Source organism: Aplidium turbinatum, chromosome 11 (assembly GCF_918807975.1).
Source record: "Aplidium turbinatum chromosome 11, kaAplTurb1.1, whole genome shotgun sequence".
NCBI lineage: Eukaryota > Metazoa > Chordata > Ascidiacea > Aplousobranchia > Polyclinidae > Aplidium > Aplidium turbinatum.
Window position 1 is genome coordinate 16,754,460 of NC_137482.1, and position 27,356 is coordinate 16,781,815.

General features: G+C 38.3%; 1 protein-coding gene across 1 annotated transcript in view; it reads left to right on the forward strand.

Moving 5' to 3' along the window:
* LOC145780146 (uncharacterized) overlaps positions 1-16,789 on the forward strand; it is a 36,897-nt gene extending 20,108 nt beyond the window's left edge. Inside the window, exons 3-8 of the mRNA XM_082591857.1 lie at positions 2,688-2,829; positions 5,537-5,628; positions 8,279-8,331; positions 8,672-8,775; positions 9,200-9,258; positions 13,271-16,789. Of these exons, the coding sequence (XP_082447983.1) occupies positions 2,688-2,829; positions 5,537-5,628; positions 8,279-8,331; positions 8,672-8,775; positions 9,200-9,258; positions 13,271-13,495 (675 nt within the window). The 3' untranslated portion in view covers positions 13,496-16,789. The remainder of the gene's footprint in view (positions 1-2,687; positions 2,830-5,536; positions 5,629-8,278; positions 8,332-8,671; positions 8,776-9,199; positions 9,259-13,270) is intronic.
* Positions 16,790-27,356: the final 10,567 nt, after the last annotated feature.

The following is a 27,356-nucleotide window of genomic DNA, read 5'->3' on the forward strand; positions in this document are numbered from 1 at the left end:
TGCCTTCAAATTTTCTCTGGATGGAGGGCAATGGTGCCCTTTTAAGGTCATGTAAGCTACTGCACATTTTGCAATATAGGCTAACAACTTCTGCTATTCGCTTTTAGCCAAATTATAGGGCCTATAGCCTACAGTTGGCCCACACAAATTATCCTGTGGACACATTTTATACTTTGCAGCAGATTGTGATGCTATGAATGTGAAATTTACCTTTCGTTTCTTGTTCAAGTTATTGCAATTATTCATCTGTCTCACATTTCGACTTTCATGGATAATAGCGGGAAAACGAACGAGTTGCCCAGCATTATCGCTACCGTATATCTCACCCTAAAATCGTTCCGGCGCCCCTCTATCTCAGGTTTGTAAACTGCCTACAACAAGCTTTAATGAGTCACTGGAAATAAGCTTAAATGGTAGTTCCAACGATCATGAAACAGAAGTTGCATAACCTACGTGAAGAAAGATTATTGTCTTGATTTTTCATAGTAGGCTATTCTGTGAAAATTTGAAATATACGCCAAACAAAATATTCCAAAGGAGCTCAAAAGCCGCCACTCGCCAAACCCAAACCGTACAATAATAGCCTACCATAGATACGCTAGCCAAGCTGGCAACCTTGATTGTTGATTGTGTCCATAAAGTCAGTCGAGCGTGACGATAATTCCACGATTGCTGAGTTGCATATCTATATATAAGATATCTATGGTGAGATGGTTTGTTTTGAGATCTTCATATTCTTTAAGGAGCCTAGGGAACGTTCAAATATTATGTAACGCTTTTTTTCCGAATTTTTGACCCCCCCCCTCCTCCATGTAACGCCAACGTAACGCTTTTTTCAATCCCCCCTTCCCCCATGTAACGCTTTTTCACTACGAATTCAGCACAAAAAACTACCATTTCGTACTCGAAAGCGTTACGTAATGTTTTGCTTGAACCCCCTCCCCCCCCGATGTGATGCTAACGTAACGCTTTGCATAAACCCCCCTCCCCCTCGAAGGCGTTACGTAATATTTGAACGTTCCCCTAACCAATTTGGTTTTCATAGTCTTGTCTGGCATTAGTGGAATATTGGTACAGATTTTGAGATTAATTGATTTCACATCTGACATTATTTGTGAAAGGACAGCTTCTTCGTCCCCATCCCCCAGGCATCTTTCCCTAAGGAGATTCACTTTCTTCAAAGTATCCTTAGATATTGGAAGTTGTGCCTAGGGTAGCTTTCTAGAAGGACCAACAATCGGGCATGCATTTTTTCTGGTTATTTTCAATTTTGACAGCATTGTAATCAGTCTACATTAACACTACCTCTCTCTTAACAGTATAATTTTGTGAATGATGCAATGTTGCATAATTTAGCAATTTTTTCACATTTTAAAGTAGTTTTTAGCATAATCATGAGGTGAATTGTGACCTTGAAAAGGGTATAGTGGTATCTAAAATGTATAAGGAGATGCATTTCACCAATATTGGATCACAGAATAATTGTTTTTAAGTTCTGGATAAAAAAAATAATAAATGCCATTTTCGCCCAAAAGTCAATATTTTTGGAAATTTCAAATGCATTTTCGCAAGCTATTTCTGGTCCAAATCAGCTCAGATTTGGCATGGAGTATTTTTTCGGGCCTATTTTCACATATTCATTTGAGGTTTTCGAATTGGTGAAAAAGTCCATTTCGTGACCCACCCTAGTAAATATAGTTCTACAATAGTTCTATGATGTAAAGTAATAAAAAAATAATTTCAAATTGTAATGTCCTACTCTAATTGATTTTTATGTCTAACGTTTTACTGACTGATTAAGTAATAATTTGATGGGTGATTACCAGTGTTAATGTTATGTTTAATGTTGAGTTTAAATTTTTGTAAATCATATTTAGAATATTCAGATAATATGAAACCAAGGAACTTTCAGAAATAATTAATTAAACTACCATTCAAATAGATAAATCTGCACTCTGCAGATTTCCATCACGCATTGAAGCGGTGATCTGATAATAAAATTTTCTACGTTTCGAGAAAAAGTTTTCTCTGCCTATAAAACGTTGAATGGTAGTTTAAAGTGAATGTCTTCTGAGACACCGAGACCTAACCCTGGCACGCCCTCAGCAAGAAGCAGTTGACTTGATCACATCAAAAATTTTGTTTGAGAATTATTAAAATAAAGTTCAACCAGCCTCATGTTTAAAAAGAATATATATTTCGCTACATAATGAGCATCTTCAGTTCTGCAAACAAACAAACAAATTACTGCAATGACTGCTGCATAAAGGGAAACTATGCTGTTTTAAGAAATTTTGCTCATCATTTTAATTTTGATTATAGAGGCTAACAGCATAGTTTCCCTTTATGCAGCAGTCATTGCAGTAATTTGTTTGTTTGTTTGCAGAACTGAAGATGCTCATTATGTAGCGAAATATATATTCTTTTTAAACATGAGGCTGGTTGAACTTTATTTTAATAATTCTCAAACAAAATGGTAGTTTAATTAATTATATTTAGAATAAGTTGTCAATTTTTGTAAGACTGCTAATGAAGAATTGTAGGATAAAGTGCAAAGTATTTTTTAGAAAAAGTAGTAATTTAAACTTTATCTGTCAACATAAAGCTTTTGCAAATTGCAAAAAGCTTGTTCATTGTTTCTTGTATTTGTAACAAAACTGTTTACAATTCTATTGTTTGAATACCAGAACACAACAGGCACAAGCAAATTTGCCATGAGCATCAAGACTTACTTTGAAAGCCAGTTCAGAATTTGTGAACAAGAGAGACGAAAATGGAGCCAGTCGTGGAAACTTATCAAGCATGCATTGGAGGTGGTATCGGAAAAAGGTGACAGAAATATAACTGTTTTCCGTTGTAGCCTAAACACGACGTGTGCAGTTGTATTTTCTTCTTGAAAAACTTTTTGCGAATCTTAATATTTTCATGTACGATTATACGTGTATCTTTTGTGTGTATATACGTTTTCAAAATATAAAAAATAAGGTTCTTTTTTTTAGCTATTAATGCTTTAGAAGCAACATATCTGTGAAAATAATAGCCATGCCATAGTCATGTTCTACCTTTCTGCTGATTGTGACAACGTATTAGTAGCCTCCTGCACTTTTATTGGGTCTGCTACTATTCGGTGAGTCCGATTCGGTGAGTTCCTAATCTCTAACCCTTAACCCTAAAACGGCAATGATAATTAGGCTACGGTACCCGATAATTTAAAAAACAAATTGAAAAAATCCCCCCTTAAGGGATCGGACTCACCGAATCGGACTCATCGAAACGGGCCATTCCGACTTTTATTACAAATGCAACATCATAGGAAGTAGGAAAGGTGCCTAAAGTCGTCGAATCAGCTGCTCTCATTATTTTGGCATGTCATAAAGTGTCTTCTCGGGACCTAGCCGCGTGCTCTAGAGCGGTGACGAACCGACGTTCTTTCGAGCGTCGCGCAGACGTTCTCGGCCATGCAGCCGATAAAAAACTTTTAGAATGCACGTTACCAATCATAAAGTATTGTTTTTAAAAATGTGAAAATATTTCACAGTGTGAAAATGCCGTTTAATTTGACTTGGGCTACTATCGTGTTGACAGTAGCGGTGGCCTGTTAAAGACATCAGATTTTGCAAAACCATGATTTTAAAGCGTATTAAAGACGGCAAGTAGAATTAAACTGATTTCGAAATTAGAATTGCTTTTCGATCAAGTGAAATCCTATAGGCTGTAAGCAGATTGGTGTCATTTGAAGGAAAGTAACAGACCCTCGCCCCAACCTTAGTGCGTTTTGCACGTTGAAAACTCCTGTGTGGTTATGTTAATTGCGTGATATTGTTTTCGCATATGTAAGCGTTTTTTTTTTCTTTGTTCCCTTTTGGCTTCGAATGTAGTCATAACATAGAAACACCGTTGGACAAATTAGTGAGTTCAGCAGAATCTGAAATTTGATTAGTACAGATAGCCTACGCCTAGTAGACAATAGACGTAGGCTACTATATTTCAATTGCCCTGGGTCTAGACTAGAGCATAGCTGCAAACTTTTTGAGAGCAAGCCTACCTCAATAAATTCTTAATGCTATCGGACATGAATTTGGTTAACAAAATTGGGTCGTCGTCGTTTAAATATCCGGGGCCGGAGGTCTACCTTTTACCACTCCAAGATGGCGATATGTCCTTGAACGACATTTAGAGGCCACTGGAGAGCAACTAGCTTTTGCCCTTATCTAAGACAAGCAGACCTGTTCCATTTGCTGGACGGAAGATAGTACAATCGCTTAGTTTGTTGTATGTGTTTTGGCGTCACACTTGCATGACGAATTAAGCTGCTACTCCCCAATTGAGCAGAAAAACCTGACCTCCTTGAAAAGACACTTGAAGTACACCCATGCTTGTCTCGGTAGGAACAGACCGATGAATCGAGTATCGCCATTGTGGGTGAAGAAACGAAGCCTGGTTGCATTCAACATCTTCCACGGTTGCTTTCCTGTTTACATTGTTTTACAATAAATTGATCGTTATTTTCGCGTGGGAAGCTACCGTAACATAGCGAGCTGTGTATTTGTTCAATCACACTTTGCCTATTTATAACCTATCGCTTCGAGATACTAGAGCTAAACATAACTTACATAAGTATGTAAGAGCAATCACAAAATTAATCAAACTAAATTATAGAAAATTTTTCTTATAATCTAGTCACTGGGTACACCAGCGGAAGGATAACTAATAACTATATTATGTCGAAACAATAGGCTAAGGGTGATTTAACTAACATGCAGCTCGCTATTTCTTTATTTTGTGATAAGGCTGCAGTCAGTTACGACGTGATATAAACAGGAAAGTAACTTTGCATATCTAAGCGTGATTCCATAACTGAAGAACAGCGAGATGAAAACGTCATAGACACTAGACAGAACGACATATGCATCATGCAAACGTGGAAAAACCTAATGTATGGTGGCTCTGGCTATTGCAATTTGCAAAGCTTTTTTTTTAAAGTAGCACGATTAATGTTGACTGCTCAGCTACGTGTGGCGACACGGTCAAATGAAGTCTTATCAAAAACCTCTAATTTCAACTAAAACTCAGCTATTCTAAGTGTGAGTTTTAGAAAAAAACGTGTTTTGTACAAATCATTGTGTCATGTTTTGTACAAATTGTTGTTTTTGAAGAGTAGGCTATCGAAGTTTGTTCGTTTAGTATGCATGAAGGTGGAATTAAAGCTGTTAAAGTGCCTAAAATTTGGTGTCTTCTCATTTGTTTATTCACCTTACGGCACAAAAGAATACATTGTGACAGCCCAGGTATTCCACATCACTTCAGCGTTCGCGTTGCCTTTCAGCAAGATTTACTTCAGTGAAGTCGGCACATATTAGAATTGCAATAATGACAAGCAACCAGTTTTTGTTAAAAAGGTCTTTATGCTATTATCTTTTTTGTTTTGTTTACATGATGTGCGGTAATTAGATACAAATTATTGTTTGACTAATATTAAGTTACTGTTAGTGCTAATATTAAACTGGATAATCACTGTTGTCATCTGTTTTTACAGAATCAGTGTGCGTTGTGAAGTTCATCAGATTTGTCCGTTGGTTTGGTTGTATGCGGCCAAACAGTGAAGGGTCGTGTCATTGTCTTGACCAGGTATGTAGAAGATCTGTAGATAGTTAAACTTCTGTAAATATCAGGGCTGTGGAGTAGGCCTAGTACTAAAAATATACGACTCCGACTCCTCGGTTTATAACTGGCCAACTCCGGCTTGAGGATTGCCAAATTTTTTTTTAATTTTGCTCTTTTTCTTTTTTAAAAATTTAATTTTACGTAGGTTGTGAACGAAATTAAAACGGTGACTTTCGCAAAACCTGACAAGAACAAACACTTCTATTTCCTGGTAAAGATTTAGGGCGCAATTACGTAGAACAAGAAATAATATTTTGAAAAATAAATTGCAAACAAAAATTTTAGTGTTCATCGTTTTACACACAAAACAAACACAAAAAATCCCACCGACCCCACAGCCCTGGTAAATACCCTAAGTCTACTTTTATTTCTGTGAAATTGCACTTTTTTGCAAATGTCTTGTCTAACATGACGAGACCAAAGGCCGTCTTCTCTGTAGTATCGTCTCTGTGTAGTTCGAGAAACACATTCAACTTGGGTGGTAAAAAGTACACCCGTTTCCGCTAATGCTTATACGACAACGACCTACTTTTAATGAAAAAGTGATTAATGCGCGTATCTCAGATTTCCAAAAATGAAATCTTTTTTGATAAGTGCAAGCGTCGATTGCATAGCCGAGTGTTGAGAGGACCGGTGCGGCACTCGAAAAGGCGCAGGTTCGGCACCGCTCAAGAGCATGCGGCTGTGTCTTTGGCAGGGCAGTTTAAAGCATGCCTTAAGGTGAACACGAAGATTGGCTTCCTTACCTTCCCGTCCACTTAGTCTAAATCAGTGGTTCTTAACCGCCGGTCCGCGGACCGGTGCCGGTCCGTGTAATTTTTTTGCCGGTCCGCAGAAGATCTTACTTTCTGCAAAGCTTGTTTTAATGTGGAGTCATTAGCATATTGTAAAATTGTGATCGCACTGTAAAACATGCACAGCTGTAGAACTGACATATCTCCACGTAAAATTGCTTGATAATAAAAGTGAACTTTTTGATGACCTAATTCTGTGCCGTTGATAATGTTTTGTGACAAATTGCGTCTAGTTTTTAAACACAGATGGGGAATTTTTACCTTGATTTTGAAAAATTTCAAAGTCGTTGAAGACGAAAATTTGGAATTAGATAAATTTGAAGTTCCGGGATAAAGTCAGGCCTGCAATGGAAATTTGCCAGAATCGGAGTTTGAGAAAGCAAAGATCTTGTTTTTCAAAGACTTTGCGGAAAATAGCGTTTCGGAATGAAATGAAGACAAGCCGATTTGCTGTGGAAAATGCTGATGAAATGGAGTGGTAAAACAAAAAGAGGTGCTGAGCATTGTGAGTCAACACTTGAAAGAGCTGGCTAACAATTTTGACAATCATTTTGCGTAACATGAAGATCCTCGACATGGAAACGTTTGGATAAACAATCCATGCATCGATAATGTCAACACATGCGACCTTAATCTTCATAAAAAGGAAAGTCTGATTCATAAAAAGGAAAGTCTGATTGAATTACAATATGTTGTGCTTCTACTTTGCAGTCCAGATTCGAAAAATATCATTGTCACACTTCTGGTTATCTCTTGCAAACGAATTCGTGCCTATAACTTTCAAAACAATCGATTTGATGGTAATTGTTTCAACTAACTATTTAGAAACGACAATTCTTTTTCATCTCTAGCTTTAATAACAAAGCAAAGAAATCGCCTGGATGCCGAAACAGAGCTACGTGTTTTAGAAACTTCTTTAATATCTCGTTTTCCTCACATAGGCTACTGGCAGCGTAACAGCAACAAATTTCCCACTGACATTGATTTTGTATGCAAATGGATTGACATTTTTATGTTTGAGTTGATTAGGTTGCCGTTTTATTCCAATTTTTGTCCTGAATACAAATCATATTCTAAAACCTTGCATTATGGTGCGCAACGACAACTTTGGTTAACAAAACGTTACAAATATTCATTCTATTCACTACGATCTTTGGTTGCCGGTCCGCGAACATTTTTTTAAAAGTTTGCCCGTCCCCCACTGTTAAAAGGTTGAGAACCACTGGTCTAAATCTTCAACCACCAGTCGTAATGTGTATGTAAGTCTGGATACGACAAACAATAAGTGCAAGCGTTTTCTAATCTTAATAAAATAAAATAGGCCTGTTCATCATAGCGGTTATGAACACAACTTATGTACACGAGTCTCTCTTTAGGGGAGATAGATATTTCTTGTGAAGACATCAAACAATCAGAATCGGGTGACTGATAAAAGTAATACAAATGCAATCATTGACGTTGTGCACTAACATACCTGCTTTTTTACTAAAAAAGATTTGATATGTTCAATTGTTCAACGTAAAAAGTAATAATGTATTGAAGGCGCTAACGAAGAAAATAGATGACTATTGATTCACTTGCGTAGTGGTTCATTTGAATTCAGTCCTTTTTTATGTAATGTGCTATTAGTTGCGATTCACGGTAGAAATATGAACTTTTTGCCGATGGCTCGTATAGGTTGGATATAACTGCTCTTGAATGATGATTTTAGCCAATCTGTGCTAGTATAGAATGTATTCCACTTTTAAGATTTAGGCCTGCCTCTTAGGCTTAACTATTGATGTTAGAATGCTGCATTACTTTTTGCTCTCTTCCATCAGATATTTTTGCTTTTGGATAATGGAGGTGTTACAGAAAATGGAAGGTACACAAGGTAAGCCTGTCTGCGAGAAGATGTTTAACTATAATTTCAAGTGCTTTTTGTGAGAGAAACAAATTAACAATATTTTTCAGTCAGATTCTATAATAGTACAAAATAATTTTACATCACTATAGTATGCAATTTTCGAAAAACAGTGAAAGACCATTTGGTCATCCACTCAGCTGCTTCCAACAAGAGTGTCATTTTTCAGTGTCAATACGAGTGCCACTATTGAAGTTTCTTTTTGCTTCTCTGTGCTTGGCAAATTTTAGAATCTCTCACACATCGTCAAATAAACAAGCTGTACGACTTTCAGCAGTAACTGCTCGCAATGCATGGGTTTGTATTGCAGCTGGTTTGCTGGGGTGATGACGCAAAGCGAGGCGCATGAACGTCTTCGCCCTGAGGAGAGTGGCACGTACCTCGTCAGATTCAGCGAAGGGAATGCAGACGACGGTGTGTATGTATGAGTTGCTGTGTGTGGTGTTCAATTATCTGAAGAAATATTTATTAATAGAATATCTGAAATGATTTGGCCGGAATCCGCCCAGTGTTTGGCTAGGATTCATGTTCACAGGAGTTTTTCTTATTTACAAATCAAGGATTAATTAAGCTTCTTTTACTATTCTTAGTTTGAAAGCCTTATGATATAAATCAAACTAAAAAATATGTTTGATTATTAAAGGAGGATCATAGAATTAACAGTAAATTTTATTCTCATCTGGACTTCTTGAGTAAAAAAAATACGTAATCAACGTTTTGTTTTGCTAATTAAGTGGAAATTAGGAAAAAATTGCATTTTGTCGTATGATTTAACTTTTTCTATTAATTTATCGCAGTAATATCTACGTAACAGTGTTTTTTATTTTATTTGTTACAGGTTGGTATGCTGTTGCTATTAAAGATGACGAAGATGGTGTCAAGCATTTTCAGATTAAGGTAATCTTGGTCATGATAGTTGGGAATCCCCAGCTGAACGCAAATAACTCAAAACATTGACTGATTTTTGTTATTTTATCAAGAGAAAGAAAACTTTTATTTTGTCTGTTGCAAGAATAGCACGGTACAATTATACACAACATGAATAGAATAGCACCATAACCATCTAGATACCACAACAGACAGGAAGCTGCGAAAGACTATATCACATATCAGTCATCGAGTCAGCTGCTTCCCTGTTCTTAATGTGACAAATGTCTAGCATCCGTAAATTACGTTTTAGTTATTTTTCCAGTTTCCCTTTTGTTAGTTTGCCGCTTGCTACGTGTTTGCGCCAGCAATTAAATAAAATTAAAAAAATTACAAGTTTCCTGAACTTTTTTCTTTGAGAGTCTCTATAGGCAAGTTAAAAAATGAATTGTGATGTCACAGAAGACCCCCCCCCCCGCAAGATAAAAATTAAGGAAACCGGTTCAGTGTGACCGCACCGACTTGTAGTAAAAAAAAGCAGAGATACAATTGAGCGCAACAACGTATAAGGTGATTAGTGAATATTAGCTTATCTGTAATTGATGTAGGCCTACTTTTTATTCAGACAAACTTTAATCATTTAATTTCAGTTTAAAACAGTGGTATTAAAACAAGTGAATTAGGTTAAAATGCTACGCAATTAAACATATGCAGCTTTGAAAATAAAATGTGGTCTGTTGCAGTTAATGGATCAAGTAGCCTAATTAAGACATCAAATTACTGTAACATGAGGAAACAAAAATAGAAAAAAAAGCAAGAGAAGGAATAGCTCGAAAGGTCAAATTTTCAAAAATATTATTGTTGCGTCATAAAATATGAAAATTAGGCAAAATTATAAAATCAGTCAGACCTAGTTGATTACCGTACATTCCTATAAATTCAAAACTGTGCAGAACTACAAACTATTGGCCAACAAAAGAAACTTAAACAAAACGGAGTTGTAACACACAGTACAATGAACAGTCCAGATTCAATTCTTTAGAAATTTGATTTGGTAACCATAAACAACATTCTTTTGAGTCGATGATTGCAGCACCAAGCCTGGGTAGGGTTTGAACTTGGTTGAGTGAGAATGAAGGTTGACTACGGTTAGGTGGAATATAAAAAAGGCCAAAAAACATTTCTTGTGACTTCTCTTTACTTTGTCTTCAAAATTCAATAATAAAAGTGGCTATCTACGAGCGATCCAACTCAGAAAATGCAAATAACAAAATGGCTGCCGAATTCACTAGTAGGCCTAGCTACTGGCTGGCTAAATCAAGGTTTCTTTGAATTGTCCCTTCTCTGCGAGTTCTTTATCGATTTTGAAAATTTTGCAACTAAAATGACCACAATTAAATTCCTTTTTCAATTTGTCCAAATCTAGCTATTCTCCAGGCCTAAATTTTTCTTGATTCCAATTTATATATTTAGTCCTGGAGAGCAAAAACTTCGCCGTTCACTTTAAAAAAGCGCGGGAAAACTGAAAATCAAGTATGATTGCTTTGTTAATATCAGGTTTACCCCCTCGGCCCTCAGCTTGGTTTGGTGTATGTCAAGGCGCTTTTAGGTGTCCTCATGAATTTTTTTAAGAAACATATATCCCATACAGCAAATTAGTCGTTCATTACTACGTCCACAGACGTTGAATTAATGTAAAAAGCGACTGATTTGCTGTCTGGGATGTATTTGTCATTGCTTTGACGTTTTTATGATAATGTTAAGATAACGGTTACGCATGACTGGTGATCTTACTTAGAACAACACTGCACATGTTTTTAAGCCTTTGCCCCAGATTTGGTTAGATTTTGATATTTCCTGCTAAAGCGCAGGTGGTGTTTATTCAGATTAAGCCTAACTTACAACAAAAAACAGGCTATAAATCCTAATTTGTAGAAACTAATCTCGCTTGCACTTTTTGCAATCTGTATTTTTTAGTTTGGATTAGCCGATTGATTTAATAATATTCAGTTTCCAAACAGTGGTATGTTTGAAAACAAAATCTGTTGGCGGTGCAATGCGACTATTTTAACCCTTAAACGCCTATGTGTTTCACCAACCATTATTACCTATCTGGGTCTCAAATGACCCGGCCTGTTGAAGGGTATTGCTTTATCTTTCAATTTGTACATCTTTCTTAAACATGGTTATGAAACAAATCACTGTGTTGCAATTTCACTATCATACACTCCAAAGCATACTACTTCGAAAAAAACTAACAAAATTTGCAATAATTGCAAATGTAGGCCTAACATTTTTTTGTGTGCAAATGTAACCGAATTTAAGATCAACACTGCAAACTGTTAACAGAAAAGAATTGAAATAATGTAACTTCAAATATTACAACTTATAACTTCAAAACTCAACAAATGCTAAAGTTAGTGAAAGAAAAGCAATTAATTGCAATTTTCTACTAGGTGCTCTAATGTGGTAGCCTAGCCATGATGACGCTAAGCACAAGAATCATGCTGCACAATTGAGGGGCATAAAACCGTGACTTGTAAGTGATCGATACAACACGGCTCATTACATTCCTCGCACACATGAGGTGTTTTACGATCCAGAGAAGATGAACAGATGTGGCACCGCCGTCTTTTACGCTTTCCACCCCCAATTGTAGCTGATGATTGAGAAGAGTCGATGTCAATTTGTATCCACATTTTTGCAGCGATAGTTTAGCAGCTCTTGGAAGCTGTTTTACTTGCACTCAACGTTGTTGCCATGGATGAAGCAAACTCATATCTAAGTTTGCCAGAAATATTCGGCGTCGATGACTTGCTTCTTTTCCCCTTCCTGGAAATTTAACTCGGAAGACCACCATGCTATTGATACCCACAATATTGAGGCAGTTGTAGAAGTAGGCAAGTGGCCAGCGATTTGTCCTTTTCTGCACACTGTAGTTGTGACAAAGTTGGTCAACTTTGTCAACAGCTGCTTTAGTAGCATTATAGTCTTGTATCATGTCAGGTAAACCTTTATCTGCATCAACTTTGCTATCATCAAGCCCGGATTTAGGGGAGCAGAGGGTGCAGGTGCCCCGGGCCCCCCGACTTTTGAAGGGCCCCCCTACATGGAAAAAATGTGATTTTATGTTGTTTTTTTTCTTTCAGCCTTTGAAGTTTCTTCAGAATGCTGTGCAGTGCTAGATTAATGCTACTGTAGACGGAGAGGTGTTTTGTTTTGCGCGGGGGCCCCCGATCTAAAAGTGCCCCGGGCCCCCCATCAGCTAAATCCGGCTCTGGCTATCATTATGCATAGTTGATAGTAAAACTACAACTTTGTTTTTCCTTGGCACATACGATACTAACGTTTGCCTGTCACTAAAACCAAACAAGCTTGATCCAACCCTTTTCGTCTTTTTTGTTGCAAATTCAACTGGTAGTTCTCGCCTATTTTCAACTATACAAAACTTTCACCAATAATTGAAAAGATAGAAAGTTGCTTTATGGTTTATTTATTATACGAATTAAGTTTAATGTTTGTGGTAGCCTACTGTAAAGAGTTACTGCTGGCAAAATAAACTGTTATTCAAAAAAAGTTGCACTATTACCTAACATGGGTCTCTGGAGACCCTATAAGTTTTTTCTTCTAAAACAGCAGTAACTATTTTACCAGTGGAATATTTTTAAAATTATAAATGGGAGAAGAATAAATGCTTTGAGAATACTGGAAGTCACACAGAATATGGCTTAGACGTCCCAAGAGATATGGGGGAAGAAAAGACAGCTCGGGTCACTAGAGACCCACATAGGCGTTTAAGGGTTAAGAAAGGAGAATTCGAAAAGCTGGTCTTCAAGGAGATGAGATTTAGTTTTAGTTGATGTAGGAGACGCGTTCATAAATTCAACAATTTTCTTTATTCTGTTGCAAAAAATGTATTTTCCTTCATTTTGAAGATGTGCGTGGCTAGTTGCGCCCCTGTAGTTTCGCTGCCGGTTCAATTCTTTTCCTTCATCTTTATCAAATCTATTTTTAAATCTTTTTCTTGTTACAATTATCGCAGACCAACCCTAAAGCAGCTTGCGCGGATGGTGATGACAAATACAATGGTCGATTTCAGCTCTGTAGCGATACCAGCGACGACGAACAGGTCTATCCAACCTTGGTGCGTTTCGTCAATGACCATCTGCTTCTAGAAGGCGTTGGTGACCTTTCATGTGACGACATCTGCCCCAATCTTCCTCTCAACTCCACATTTCAGGGATACGAGAGAAACACAACAGACTAGTCAGGCGAATTTACACTGCACGCAACTGAACATTGGTGTTCCGCATTTATTTCTACGGTGTGATGGAGTTAGTTATCGTTTTCGTGTGGACGGCAACGTTTTGGAATATTTTGTAAGATTGTAAATTTTACCAAACTGTTTTTTAAGTTTATGAGTGAATTTAGCTTTCGGTTCAAAATGATTCTTACAACAATTTTTTTTAAATCCTAATATGTTTTTATTCACTTGTACAGACTCGATATCGCGTACTGTCATGTATGTTGTTTCTTCACCAGTTCTGCGTGTTTAATCGTGACATTGAAATGTATTCTCATTAACGACTGCTTTGCGAATGGACAACTTCAATTAGGATATAATAGCATTATAGCATTATGGCATTCATAGGCATCATAGTATACTTGTCATCACTCATTGTTTTTCTTTTGTCACTGTTTTGGTTTGTCACTTTCCTGCTAACTACAATGTTGCAACAACACTTTCCAACTTTTTGTTCTGTAACGGCCATCTTTTTTACCAAAAGCCAATATTATATTGCGGTGCCATGTCAGACTAACATAGTTAACTTGATACCGTCTTCTACTGCAATCGCAGCTTGCAGGCCCCGTCTTTTTGGTTGACGTCTTGAGCTGTCGAATCAATGTAAAAAGGACGGATTTTGCTATTTTGTATATGATGAACTCACATTTAAGTCTCGTTTAAAGTTGATTCTTGGTTTCACGTTTGAACTCATTGTTGAACCTAAGCGTTGTATTTTTCAGTCTTGCCAAAAATGAATTTTGTATCTTACCTTTGAAGATTGCTTGGAACTGAAAATCAAGATAAAGTAGAAATATCTTGTAACGTTGTGTAACAGCCCCCCCCCCCCGCTTATATTGCAGATATACTGTGGTTGCAGAGATTTTCAAAATTTTAATTGTCCCCACTTTATTCACTATTTGTCACAAAATGGCGGATGGTAGTCTGCTGCCCGCGCATTTTGAATTAATGAAACTCAAATGCAAAATAAGTCAACCCTGAACAAATTTCAAGTTTTGTTTTTACTCTGCGGAGCGTAATCTAATACCGTGCTGTTCCAATATGCATATTTTTAATATGCAGGTCGCTGTAGCAGATGAGGTCTGTTAACCAATCAGAAGGCAAGATTTCACCCAGCTGAGAAGAATTACGCTGGAAAAATTTTAAGAGATTAGGTTTCTCATTTGTAAAAACTAACTTTGGGAAGAATTAGAAGACAAGTTTTGAAGAAAAATGCAGCAAAAGTTTGGTAAATAAGGTATGCGTACAAATTTTCGAATGCCAACATTTCAGGTAAGCTATACTTGTCAGATTTATCAAAGTGTGTTGCTGGCATGCTTATGGAAATTTCGACGTCATAGGCAAATGTTGCGAGTTGTGAGAAACCTGATTTATTAAACTTTTTTCCGCGAAATTTCTTTCAGCCACGTTAAACCCTGCCTTCTGGCAGAGGTGGGCACCCGCTACTTTTAAAGTAGCGCGCTACCCGCTACCGCTACTTGGGCCAAAGTAGCGCGCGCTACCGCTACCCGCTACCAATTAACAAAAGTAGCGCGCTACCGCTACTCGGGCCAAAGTAGCGCGCGCTACCGCTACCTTTTCCGCTACTTTTGTCTAAAATGACATTAGGAAACACTCAAGTCCCTATAGTGACGCAAAAATGACCTTGAAAACGAATGTTATCATTCGTTTACGCTGTCATTTTGACAGAAAAACATTCTAAGGGAAATTTGTTGTTACGCATTTTTCAAAAACACGAGCATTTTAAAATGAGAGTCACTAAGTCCTGCCCGCTTTCGCTTAAGCACATCTCTTCCAACAGAGAAAAGTCTCTCTATCGCAGCACTGGAAGGAATGGGGGTGTTGCATTTAATGAACAGATGTTTTAACTCGGCATTCGAAAAGCTCAAGGACTTGCTCTTGTCCGAAAAAAAGGCGTCCACAATTGTTGCTTCCTTCTGCACCGACGTTTCACGGGATGGCGCAAACACTCCAAAAATACATCCTCGGAGTCATGACTGGTGTTGGTGTCATTCTTCTCGGTATCAACCAGGCTTGATGTCTCCCGCAACAGTCGAATTACATCTGTCTTGACTTTTTCTCGCAGTGCGTCAGCATCATCCGTGGAAACGTAGTGCAGAAATTGTAGCCACGACGTCTTGAAGGAGAGATGAAGACATGATGCCATAACGCATTTCATGTTGTTGAAGCACTTGTTGAATCGTTTCTTCACCCCTTCAAGGACTTTCACTTTCAACTCTTCATAGGTCACAAGATCAATGATCTCGGTCAACTTCTTCCCGCAAATTGTGATGGTTGGAAGCAAGACTCCGTAGCCTAATTGCCTTGGACTCGCCCTGTAGAATGTCTAAAGCCTGGCAGATAGGCTTCATCACACGGAGATATTCGCCGAAGAAGTTGACGTCAGCTAGAAAAGACCGAAACTTTGCAACCAAGCCGATTAGGCTATATAGCTGCTTAACCACGCCAGTATTGCAAAAAAAAAAACATTTTTTTTTTCAATTTAAATTAAAAAGTAGCGGTAGCGAGAGTGCGACTGAAAAAAAGTAGCGCCGCTACCGCTACTTTGGATTTCCTACGGCCGCTACTCCAACTAAAAAGTAGCGCCGCTACCGCTACTTTCACCAAAAAAGTAGCGCCGCTACAACAGTAGCGCGCTACTGCCCACCTCTGCCTTCTGGTTAGTCAAAACAGTTTATCTGCTGCCGATTACAAATACGCTCCGGTATAAATTGCCTGTTGGTAATTCGTATCGTTGAAGTGCATTGACTAATGATAGCCTTTTTCTTGTTCAACCTAAATTAATTTTGATATAAGTTTGGTGCAATTTAACAAACAACAACCATTGCAAACAAAGTGGGTTTACTTTGATATGAAAACATAATTGTAAAAAAAATAACTTATGACTTCAACTACGTACTTTATTGCACAATCCACATGTTTACAAAGTTCTGCTTTGAACAATCGTTTTTATAACAACGCACTTACTGCAGCTGTGGCATAAATGAATCAAATTCAACTGACAAATTATTATCTTTTGCTTGTGTTTCGATCAGTAAATAAATGATGGAACTTGTGCTTTTTGCCCTAAAAGTTTTCCCACCGTTCCATCAGATGCTTTTGATTAGCTCTGAAGTAGGCCTATATTACTCACTGTAATGATTTGCGTTTTGTTTTCGTGCTAAATGTGTTCAGGGTGTAACTGTCTTATCTTACTACAGTTTTCACATCGTTATTCAAGAGATTTAGAATTGGCAAGTGTCTTGTTGCTGCTAAAGTAATTATCTTGTAAAACTTTTAAAGTTTGTTAATTTGTAGCTATACGTAGTCAATTTGGTTTTATGTTATTTGTTTTTCGGTCCCTGCGCTGTTCGGTTTGATTCATGACAGTCTAAGCTCGACTGTGGTATAGTAGACCAGCGATTCCTAACCGCGTCTCTCTCAGCCGCAACTGCACTAGTGTATCTTTCCTACGGCTCTCATTAATACTGTAAAAATCGTTCGTCATGTGTAGACAGAATCTAGCAACAAACGGCGTTTGCCATGATAAAGAAATCTGGAACGTTTTTGGCTGATGTACATCTAGTCTTTGTCAAGCATCTGAAAACTTATTTACATTACACTGTAATACGAAATGGTAAAAATGTATCATGCTACAGTCGGCAAAAGCCTTTCATGTGGGCTGTGGCCTATACGACAGGGATCCGCAAATAGTGGGTCGCGAGACCATCCACAGTGGGTCGCAAAAGGGTTTAAACTTACTATAAATATAACTTGTATGTCAAAAAGAAATACAGTCATATACTCTTTGATGTGCTTAGTTTCGTACAATTTTGTACAAGAAAATTTCTACTTTCCAAAGTAGTACAGTCGTCCCCGCTTATTAAGCCCATGGTTATAAAGCCTAGAAGACACCTTCAGTCAGGACATGAAAATTCTCTCAGCTTATCTCAAGAACTGGCGACTGAAACTCAGCGAAATCAAAACTGTGGCAGCAGCTTTTCACCTAAACAATCGGGAAGCTGATCGTGAGCTACATGTTCAGAACAATGGAAAATCTCTGTCCTTCTGCCCCGAACCAAGGTATCTTGGGGTGACACTGGACAGATCGCTCACCTACCGCCACCATTTGGTGTCACTGCTCAAGAAACTGACATCCCGCGCTGGGCTACTCAAGCGCCTGGAGGGCGAGAGCTGACACTTTGCGTATAGCAGCCTTAGCCCTTGTCTACTCTTCAGCAGAGTAGCCTATTGTGCACATGGTTGGTGCTGCAGTGCTCTCACTGCCACAACATCGACTCTGCCATAAACGGCGCCCTGCGCACAGGACTCGATGCCTGCGCCCCACACCATTGGACTTTCTCCCCGTTCTCGCTGGCATCCAACCCGCTGAGCTTTGTCGCGAAGAAGCCACTCGGCTGACGGGCACGGGAGCCTAATCATCTTTTCCATCACAAGATTTCTGCTCTCCCAAACGAGCACCCCCGTCGACTAAAATTAAGACACCCATTCGTACCAGCCGCTCAACTTCTGATCAACGAAGCTGATGAACAAAACATCTCTGCGGCTACTTGGGCGGACCATAAATAGAAGTCAAGTACCACCAGACTCCATTCGTTCATTTTCTACGCTGACACTGCTCCACAGGCCTGACACTACAAAGACAGGCATGGGTGCACCTCAACAGTCTTCGTACGGGCGTCGGGCTTTTCCGCTCACCCATGCACCAATGGTGAATGGCCTCTTCCTCCTCCTGTGAATGTGGTGCCGAGAGGGACAGACCGCAGACCACATCATCAATGACTGTAGGCTACCACCTTCAAGCCACCTAACGGAGTGGAAGGTCTGCGCGCGCGTCTTGGATGATGAAACCAAAGACAGGCTGCTCTCTACTCTAGTAGCCTTCCAGTGTAGTACGGGAACATCGTGAATCCGGGTTGGTAAAAGGATAGACCCTCAGCCCCAGAGGCTTACACGACGAAGACGAAGCCCACGGTTAATAGGTCCACTCGCTTATTAAGCCCAATTTTAGTCCATTCCTGAATTGCTGAAGGTATAGGAGTGGTAGAAAATCCCCCCGCTCAATAAGCCCAAAATTGCCCGGTCCCGATGTGGGCTTAATAAGCGGGGACGGCCGTATTGAAATTGATATTAAATTGCAAAGGATTTTGTGCAAAATTATATGCTACTTAAACGTTTGGGCTGCGAAGATTTCGAACGATTGTTTTTTATGTCGCTCCAACAAGTATTTGCGAACCCCTGGTCTACTAAGCTTTCCTATTTGAATACTGTTAAAACACAAAGATTTCTTCCTCATGCAATTTCTTATTGATCGATTGATTGAAAGTTTCCATACACATGACTTTGTGAATTTTGCTAATCCAACTCAGAAATCTATTTATGAGTAGTTTCATAAGCCACAAATGTTTCTGTTTTTCTTGCATGATAAACGTCGCATTGTTACTGGGTCTTGCTTGCTTATAATTCAACAACGTTATCTCCTTGTCAAAATTCATTGCCACTCACACAACGTTCTACTGAATTTAAACGCGTAATTTTTGTATCTCTAATCAGTTTTCGATCTGGCATGTTTTACTGAGGGTGACAACTTAAGCAACGTTTTTGCAGTTCTTTATTTGTAATGCGAGTTTTTGCAACGCGCATGCTTGTCCGATGATTTTGCAACGATGTTGTATTAAAAATTAAACGAAGCAGGACATTTGAGAGCTGAAAAAGATGAAATGTATAAACAAACACTTTGCGTTTTCTCTCAATTTTCACTTTTGTTGTAATAACCGGCACTGATGGCTCTGTGTTGCCGCATATTCAAATATTTTATTTCTTTTTTTTAGTAGCAGGTTACTGACTCGGTGAACTCGAACTCTGTCGCCTTTTTTAAGTTGGCAATTTTTTTTCCTTGTTTTTTTTAAACTCAAGTTTTAAGTTATATTTGCTGGTAATAAAACAACACTATTTAAGTATACAGCCGCCATAAGTCCCGAAACAATTCCAACACTTGTGATAGCTCGGACAACTAAAACTTTTAATCAATCTTTGGCTAAAATTAAATTGAGCGCCGTTTGGAAAGCTTGGTATAGACGTCAAAACCAGGGATATCTAACTACGGAATTGGAAACTCTATTCAGTGCTATACTGTACATCAGTAGGGTCATCACATTACTACGACTACAGAAAGATTAACAAAATAAAATACCGACTAAAAGATATACGAAATTCGATTTTACAATAGAGCTTCGGTAGAGAGTTTGTCTTGCTGAACCATAGGCATACGAAGCCGAGTAACGTGATCCAGTTTAACATCTTCAAGTTTACATATAGAAACACAAAACTACGCAACAAATTAAGTATCGAACGTTTTCGACATCACAAGATGTCCTCTTCAGGAATAATATACATACAACTTAAATCGAATATAGTTATTACTATCTGAAGCCTTTACAAATTGTTTCACCTAACGGATCATCAGAAGGTCTTATTCAAATCCGTTAGGTGAAACAATTTGTAAAGGCTTCAGATAGTAATAACTATATTTGATTTAATTTGCTCTGCTTTGCTTGTTTGCTTAGCATTGAGCACTTTTTTGTAGTATTAATAGTTTTCATTGTTTTGCATACAACTTATGTATATTATGACATCTTACATCTGAATAAAATAGAATGGTTAACTAAATCTATAAACAGGAAAAGACATTACAATAATAATACAAAATGTACACTCACATTAAATTTAATTCATGTATAAAAGTACATTTACGCTGCTAGAAAAAAACAAACAATGAATCCAAAAAATGAATGAATGCAACGAGTCCAAAAACCGTCTACTGTTGTTCTTTAGCATTTTGCCTACTGCAAATCGGATCAGAAGTAAATGAGGAGTGTTCAGCAATCAGTAAAATATGCTGTTGTATCATCAACTTGTTCACAGACCAATCCAGTATGAAACCAATCCGTTTACGATGTCATCAGAACTATAACCAATAGTCGTTCTGGAAACTTTTTAAGGAGCAAACAAAATACAACAGGACTGCACTTATGAATACAAACAATAATAAACAAACCAGGCAAGCGTAGACCTTACAATTTACAGCAGGTGAATTAATTGTTACACTTTTGGTTGTTCGTTTAGCTTACTACTTGCTGCCCTTTGAGGTCAATTTATGTGATTGTTTATCACAGCAGCGCACAAAGAAAAATGACCCTACTGGTGTATAAAGTGGTTTTCAGTTTCACAGAGTTTCGTCAAAACCAATAAAAATTTCATTGTTATTTGCATCGTGTATTTTTGTTGTGTATTTGTTATTTTTTCGTTCATCATCGTTGAATACCTTTGTTTTTGTACAGTTCTGTAGTCCCATACAGGCTACATGTGGGGTTTAAATTTGGCTTTGAAACTAAAAAGGTTAAATCTTTGAGTAGTATGAAGGGAGAGGTAAATGTGTCACGATTTCTTTCTATCTCTTACCAGGAAAAAGACTTGGAAAGGTTCAATGACGTAGTTTAATGGGTCAAACCGAAAAGCAGTCAATTAAATGTCGAATAATTCTACTAGTGAAATGATAATCTGACTTCTTGAAGAACTTTAACGAACGGCTTCTCAAATAACTCTAATTTCGAACACAATTTATATCAGCATCAATTCTCATCTACTTGTATTCAATTACTTCAAGTCTCAATCACCAATAATTTCTGCATCAACTACCAATCCACAACTCATAGCACAACTCTCATAATCAACTCATAATAATCATAATAAACATTACACAAACTACACCACTATTTATAGTTGGTTGTTCAGTCCAGTAACTTCGAGAAGGTTACGTAAGGTTACATCATAAAGAACCATTGTTCTATCAAGCAGCATTTAAATGTAAACAACAGAAGTCTCTAGAATGTCACGTAGGGAAAAATGATTCCAGAAAACACATTTTACATAATACAGATTTCGTAATCAGAGGTTACTTCAGGTCATAACCGATAATAACACATCGCACCAGAATTCTTCAACCAAAACAACACGCTCGTTGAAGATACAAAGCAAGCCATCGCGAGGCATTGCACCTTGATTGTGACAAAATGTAATAACCCTCAGTAGTGAGCGCATTATTTCTGCGCATTTTTGTCGCATATTATATTGTGAGCTGTACATTTGAGTTTCCTGTATAAGTGTACTGTATATTGTGAGTTGTATATTTGTTGTAACAATATAACAACACAATCAATACAAAACACACCACCAAACAATTAGTTACTCAATAAAACAGTTCTCATTAGTCCATCGTTGCATGATCTACCAACGACAGCGTTTCTCTAAACAATAGTCACGTTTACTGCGAAAGTTTCCAACGTCCTCAATATCTTCAGTGCACCGGCGAGCAAGATGACCCATCTTCCTACATCGGAAACACCTCCTCTCCGGACAGTCCTTGGCGAGATGACCTTCTTTGTGACAGTTGTAGCAAGCCTTTTCATCAAAAGAGCAGTTCCTGGCTATGCGTCCAATCTCTCCACATCGGTAGCAGTGGCTGTCACGGCAACGTCTGTTTTCCGAATGTCCGCCGTCAGCAACGCACTCCCTGGCGAAGTGTCCGTGTCTACCGCATCTATAGCAAACTCCAAATGGTCGTCACCTGCCTCTTCCCCTCGGTTCTTCGCGCTCGTAATATCCGTCATCGTGAGATCGTTGCTGATTATCTGCAGAACAATCTCGAGCAAAGTGACCATTCTTGCCACAAGAATAACAAGTAACTTCAGAATCTCTCTCAATAACATTTCCGATTATAAGATCAACTAAAGAGTTTTGTAAACATAACGCTTTCACAGTCCCACTACAATACGGAGTTTCGATATATATCTTCGCTAACGGTCCTTGGATTGAAGTGTTATTTATCGACATCACAATTCCAGTTTTTCCAGTTAACTGACTGTCTTTAACCAAATCTCTCCTCACCATTATACCCGTAGAACCAGAATCACGTAAAACTTTTACCTTTTTGTTTCCAACTTTTCCATCCACTACTGGCAGGTAATCTTCAGGTATTATTTTTTCGCAAACATCTTCATCCGGTTTCTCCTCCCCAAGCGTGGGTTCAGGAATCATTAACGCACAACCGCATCGATAAACGTCCGTGTCTTTATCTTTTCCAGACTGATTGGATAGGGAAAACGACTTGTCCTTGCATTCCTTCGCTTCGTGTCCTTGCCTATTGCAACGATTGCACCACTTCCTCGATTCCTGATGATTTCTATTAGTCTTTCTCCGGCAGTTAACAGCCTTATGACCTAAGCCATTGCAATTAAAACAACGTACTTCTCTTGGAACAGCACCTCCTTTAAAATTATTTGTTTGCTCCTCGTCATTATCGCATGACAGTGTTTCTTCAGTCGACAACTTCTCATCATGAGCAACTAAATACTGTTCCGCCACACTGGCTATGTCTTCTAGAGTCTTTGGACTTCTCTCCATTAAATAAACAGACAGATCTTTTGAACATGAATCTGTGAATTGTTCCTTAACTATAAGGTTTGCCAATCCGTCCAATGATTGGTCGGCCCCCGAAAGTTCAAACCATTTTAACAAAAGGTTTCTTAAACGTTCAATAAATTGACCTGGGCTTTCGTGTCGTTCAGGCTTTGCCTCACGGAATCTTTGACGGTATCCATGCTCGGTAAAATTGTATCGCTTTAACAGAGCTAACTTCAATCTGTCGTAGTTCATGGCCTCTTCTTGTGAAAGTCTTGAATATACATTAAGAGCTTGTCCCGATAATAACATGCTTAGCTGGGTAGCCCACGTCGACTTCTCCAATTTGGCTATTGTAGCATATCTTTCAAATCTTAACAAATAACTATCCAACTCATCTTTTTCTTCAACAAATGATGGCAAATCTGGACGTCTAACTTGCGCCACAATAACATCTTGAGCATTATCATTAGTAGAATTAGATCGCTCACCAATGTCCAGCTTTTGTCTTTCTAATTCAAGTTTTAACTTTTCCAATTCATACTGCGCTCTTCTTTCTTCTGCTTCGCGTTGCGCCCGATTCTCTTCGGCTTCTGCTTCGCGTTGCGCCCGCTTCTCTTCGGCTTCAGCTTCACGCTGTGCTCGTTTTTCTTCAGCTTCAAGTTGTGCTCGCTTCTCTTCAGCTTCAAGTTGTGCTCGCTTTTCTTCAGCTTCAAGTTGTGCTCGCTTTTCTTCAGCTTCAAGTTGTGCTCGCTTTTCTTCAGCTTCAAGTTCTGCTTTCCTTATTTCACGAGCAGCTCTTCTATCTTCTCTTTCGTCAGCTTCTCGCTGAGCTTTTTGGGCCATTATCTTGTGATACTCTTCCATCACAAACTGAGACTTTTCATTACCAGTCAGCCCCATTCGTTCAGCCATGCTCCCTAAGTCTTCAATCATCTCATGTTTGACGGCATCCGCCATTTTGACAGCTTGTTGTTAATTTATTATTCTCTCAATAAATCTTTCGGTATTCTTCGGTTTATTCTTTTTCGGTTTTTCCCGGACGAGCCCCCAGAATGTCACGATTTCTTTCTATCTCTTACCAGGAAAAAGACTTGGAAAGGTTCAATGACGTAGTTTAATGGGTCAAGCCGAAAAGCAGTCAATTAAATGTCGAATAATTCTACTAGTGAAATGATAATCTGACTTCTTGAAGAACTTTAACGAACGGCTTCTCAAATAACTCTAATTTCGAACACAATTTATATCAGCATCAATTCTCATCTACTTGTATTCAATTACTTCAAGTCTCAATCACCAATAATTTCTGCATCAACTACCAATCCACAACTCATAGCACAACTCTCATAATCAACTCATAATAATCATAATAAACATTACACAAACTACACCACTATTTATAGTTGGTTGTTCAGTCCAGTAACTTCGAGAAGGTTACGTAAGGTTACATCATAAAGAACCATTGTTCTATCAAGCAGCATTTAAATGTAAACAACAGAAGTCTCTAGAATGTCACGTAGGGAAAAATGATTCCAGAAAACACATTTTACATAATACAGATTTCGTAATCAGGGGTTACTTCAGGTCATAACCGATAATAACACATCGCACCAGAATTCTTCAACCAAAACAACACGCTCGTTGAAGATACAAAGCAAGCCATCGCGAGGCATTGCACCTTGATTGTGACAAAATGTAATAACCCTCAGTAGTGAGCGCATTATTTCTGCGCATTTTTGTCGCATATTATATTGTGAGCTGTACATTTGAGTTTCCTGTATAAGTGTACTGTATATTGTGAGTTGTATATTTGAGCTTTCTGTATATTGTGAGATGCACATTTGTCTGTATATTTGAACGGGAGATTTTATGTTGTTTTTCAGAACAAAAAGTAGTGTTGATTTGACGTTGCTTTTACGTTTTATTTGAAACAGGAAGTTTTAAATGAGTTATTCAAAGGAAGCTTGTGTTTTACAAAGAGTGAGCAGATGAATTTTTTTTTACTCTGATGTTTGTATTTAAACACAAAAGGAGTAGGCTATGCCAAACTCAAAATGCTAGAATTTTATCACAACTTCTTGGATGAATTTGTTGATCGGAGTGATTTTCAGTGTCTCGAAATGGTCACTGACTAGTTGTAGGCTGCTTATGGTGTCACTACTTTGCCGTTATCAATATAATTTGTGTGTGTTTCTTTGTCTACTAGACGATCAAGGAGAAAAAATACTGTACATAAATTGAAATAACTCGTTTGGTAATAACTACAACCCTCGTAATCCTGGGAGTTTTGGTGGAGTCAGTGCTTTGCAGAAAAGTTCAAAAAAACCTATGAAGAAAGTGAAAGATTGGTTAATGGGATAAGACATCTACACATTACATAAACCAATCAAAAGAAAATTCACGAGAAGGCAAGTGCTTGTTGGAAGTGTAGCGGACGTCGTGTGGTCTGAACATCCGCCCATACCTAGCTGTAGCTGCTACAGCAACATCCCGGGTACTAGCGTGTAGTGGGGATGATCTTGAGAAGTGGCCGAGTGGTTAGCGCGTTGGGCTCGCAGTCGAGTGCCTGCATGTTCGACTCCAGCCACCCGCACTTGCTGTTGTTTCTCTAAGCAAGAAACTTTACGATAATTGCCTCTACCCAGTGATCGATTTCGAGTAATGGGTAGTACCAAATTTAAGTCATACGTAGAGTAGACAACCGGAAACAGACATTGCAGTTGGCTGCAGCGTGGGTCAGGTGTACGTCGGAAGGCGTACACCGATGCATAGCGCTCAAGTCCGCTTTCCCGCAATGCAGGATAAAGATAATAAAACAAAAAAACAATACTTGCTCCTTTTTGCGAGTATGAGTTTATTGCAAAGAAATGAATGAACTTCCACGTCGGAACGTTGTAGCCAAATAATGCTTTGGGTACAAATAGAATGAGTTAAACTAATTCAGAACATAAAAAACTACACTACAACCATAATTAAACTAACACCGTGACTTCCAAGAAAGGAATCCGTGGCAAACTGACTGAAAAAATAAGGCACCACACAACTGGCCGACAGAAACCATACTGCAAACTGACTGTGTTTCACGCTGAACGATTGATTTAAAGGAGGCTTATTGCTTCAAGCAATGCAGCATGTGTCAAATGCGCAACGCTACAACTACGCATGTAAATCAATCCCTGATAAGTGGTGCAAATTCCGAGGAAACGCCCTAATTTTCAGCCGGCTTTTCAAATTCCTACCAAGCACAAATTTCACAACGGCAATTAGACTAAAACAAACACGAAAAACGCTACAGAAGCATCAACCAACAGTTTCAAGCAGACCTGTGTGATTTGTTGAAGCTGAAAAAAATACAACAGAGATTATAAATACTTGTTACATGTACTGATGTGCTTTTAGCATAGACTACGCCTCTGCTGTCCCTCTGAAAGATAAAACTGGAAAAAGCCTAGTAGTGAGGTAGATAACCCTGAAAATACTTCATTTGGTGACAGAAGCATGAAAATTGGCACACATGTACTTTGGACCGTGTAGATTTCAAAAGTTTAATTGGCCAAACGAAAATTCAAAATGGCCGCCATACCTGGGCTGATGCGGGAAAGTTGCTTTATGAGAGCCAGGGATAGGAAACTCTGTGAAACTGAAAACCACTTTATACACCAGTAGGGTCATTTTTCTTTGTGCGCTGCTGTGATATACAATCACATAAATTGACCTCAAAGGGCAGCAAGTAGTAAGTTAGCTAAACGAACAACCAAAAGTGTAACAATTAATTCACCTGCTATAAATTGTAAGGTCTACGCTTGTCTGGTTTGTTTATTTGTTTGTATTCATAAGTGCAGTTCTGTAGTATTTTGTTTGCTCGTTAAAAAATTTCCAGAATGACTGTTGGTTTTAGTTCTGATGACATCGTAAACGGATTGGTTTCATACTGGATTGGTCTGTGAACAAGTTGATGATACAACAGCATATTTTACTGATTGCAACTTTTACCTAAAACTTTACAGGTTTCAGCAGAGATGTTATTTTGTAAAGGCTATACTTTGGGGCAAAGTGGGACAGCTGTATTAGGGAAAAGTGGAACAATGCATTAGAGCAACATGAGACTCTAGAAGTCTAGATTGTATCTGTGGTTCTTCTGTTGATTGAATTTTTGTTTATAGCTCCTTTAGCCTTCAAGATTGTAAAATATTTATCAGCATTCATTTATATTGTACCGGTAGGCCTACACAATTTAACTCTGACAATGGTTCGTCGCTATAAGAGAAAAACTGAAATAGGTAAATGGACGGATAGGCTATCAATATTAAGAATGCAATAGAAGATGTGAAAAGCAAAAAGTTGT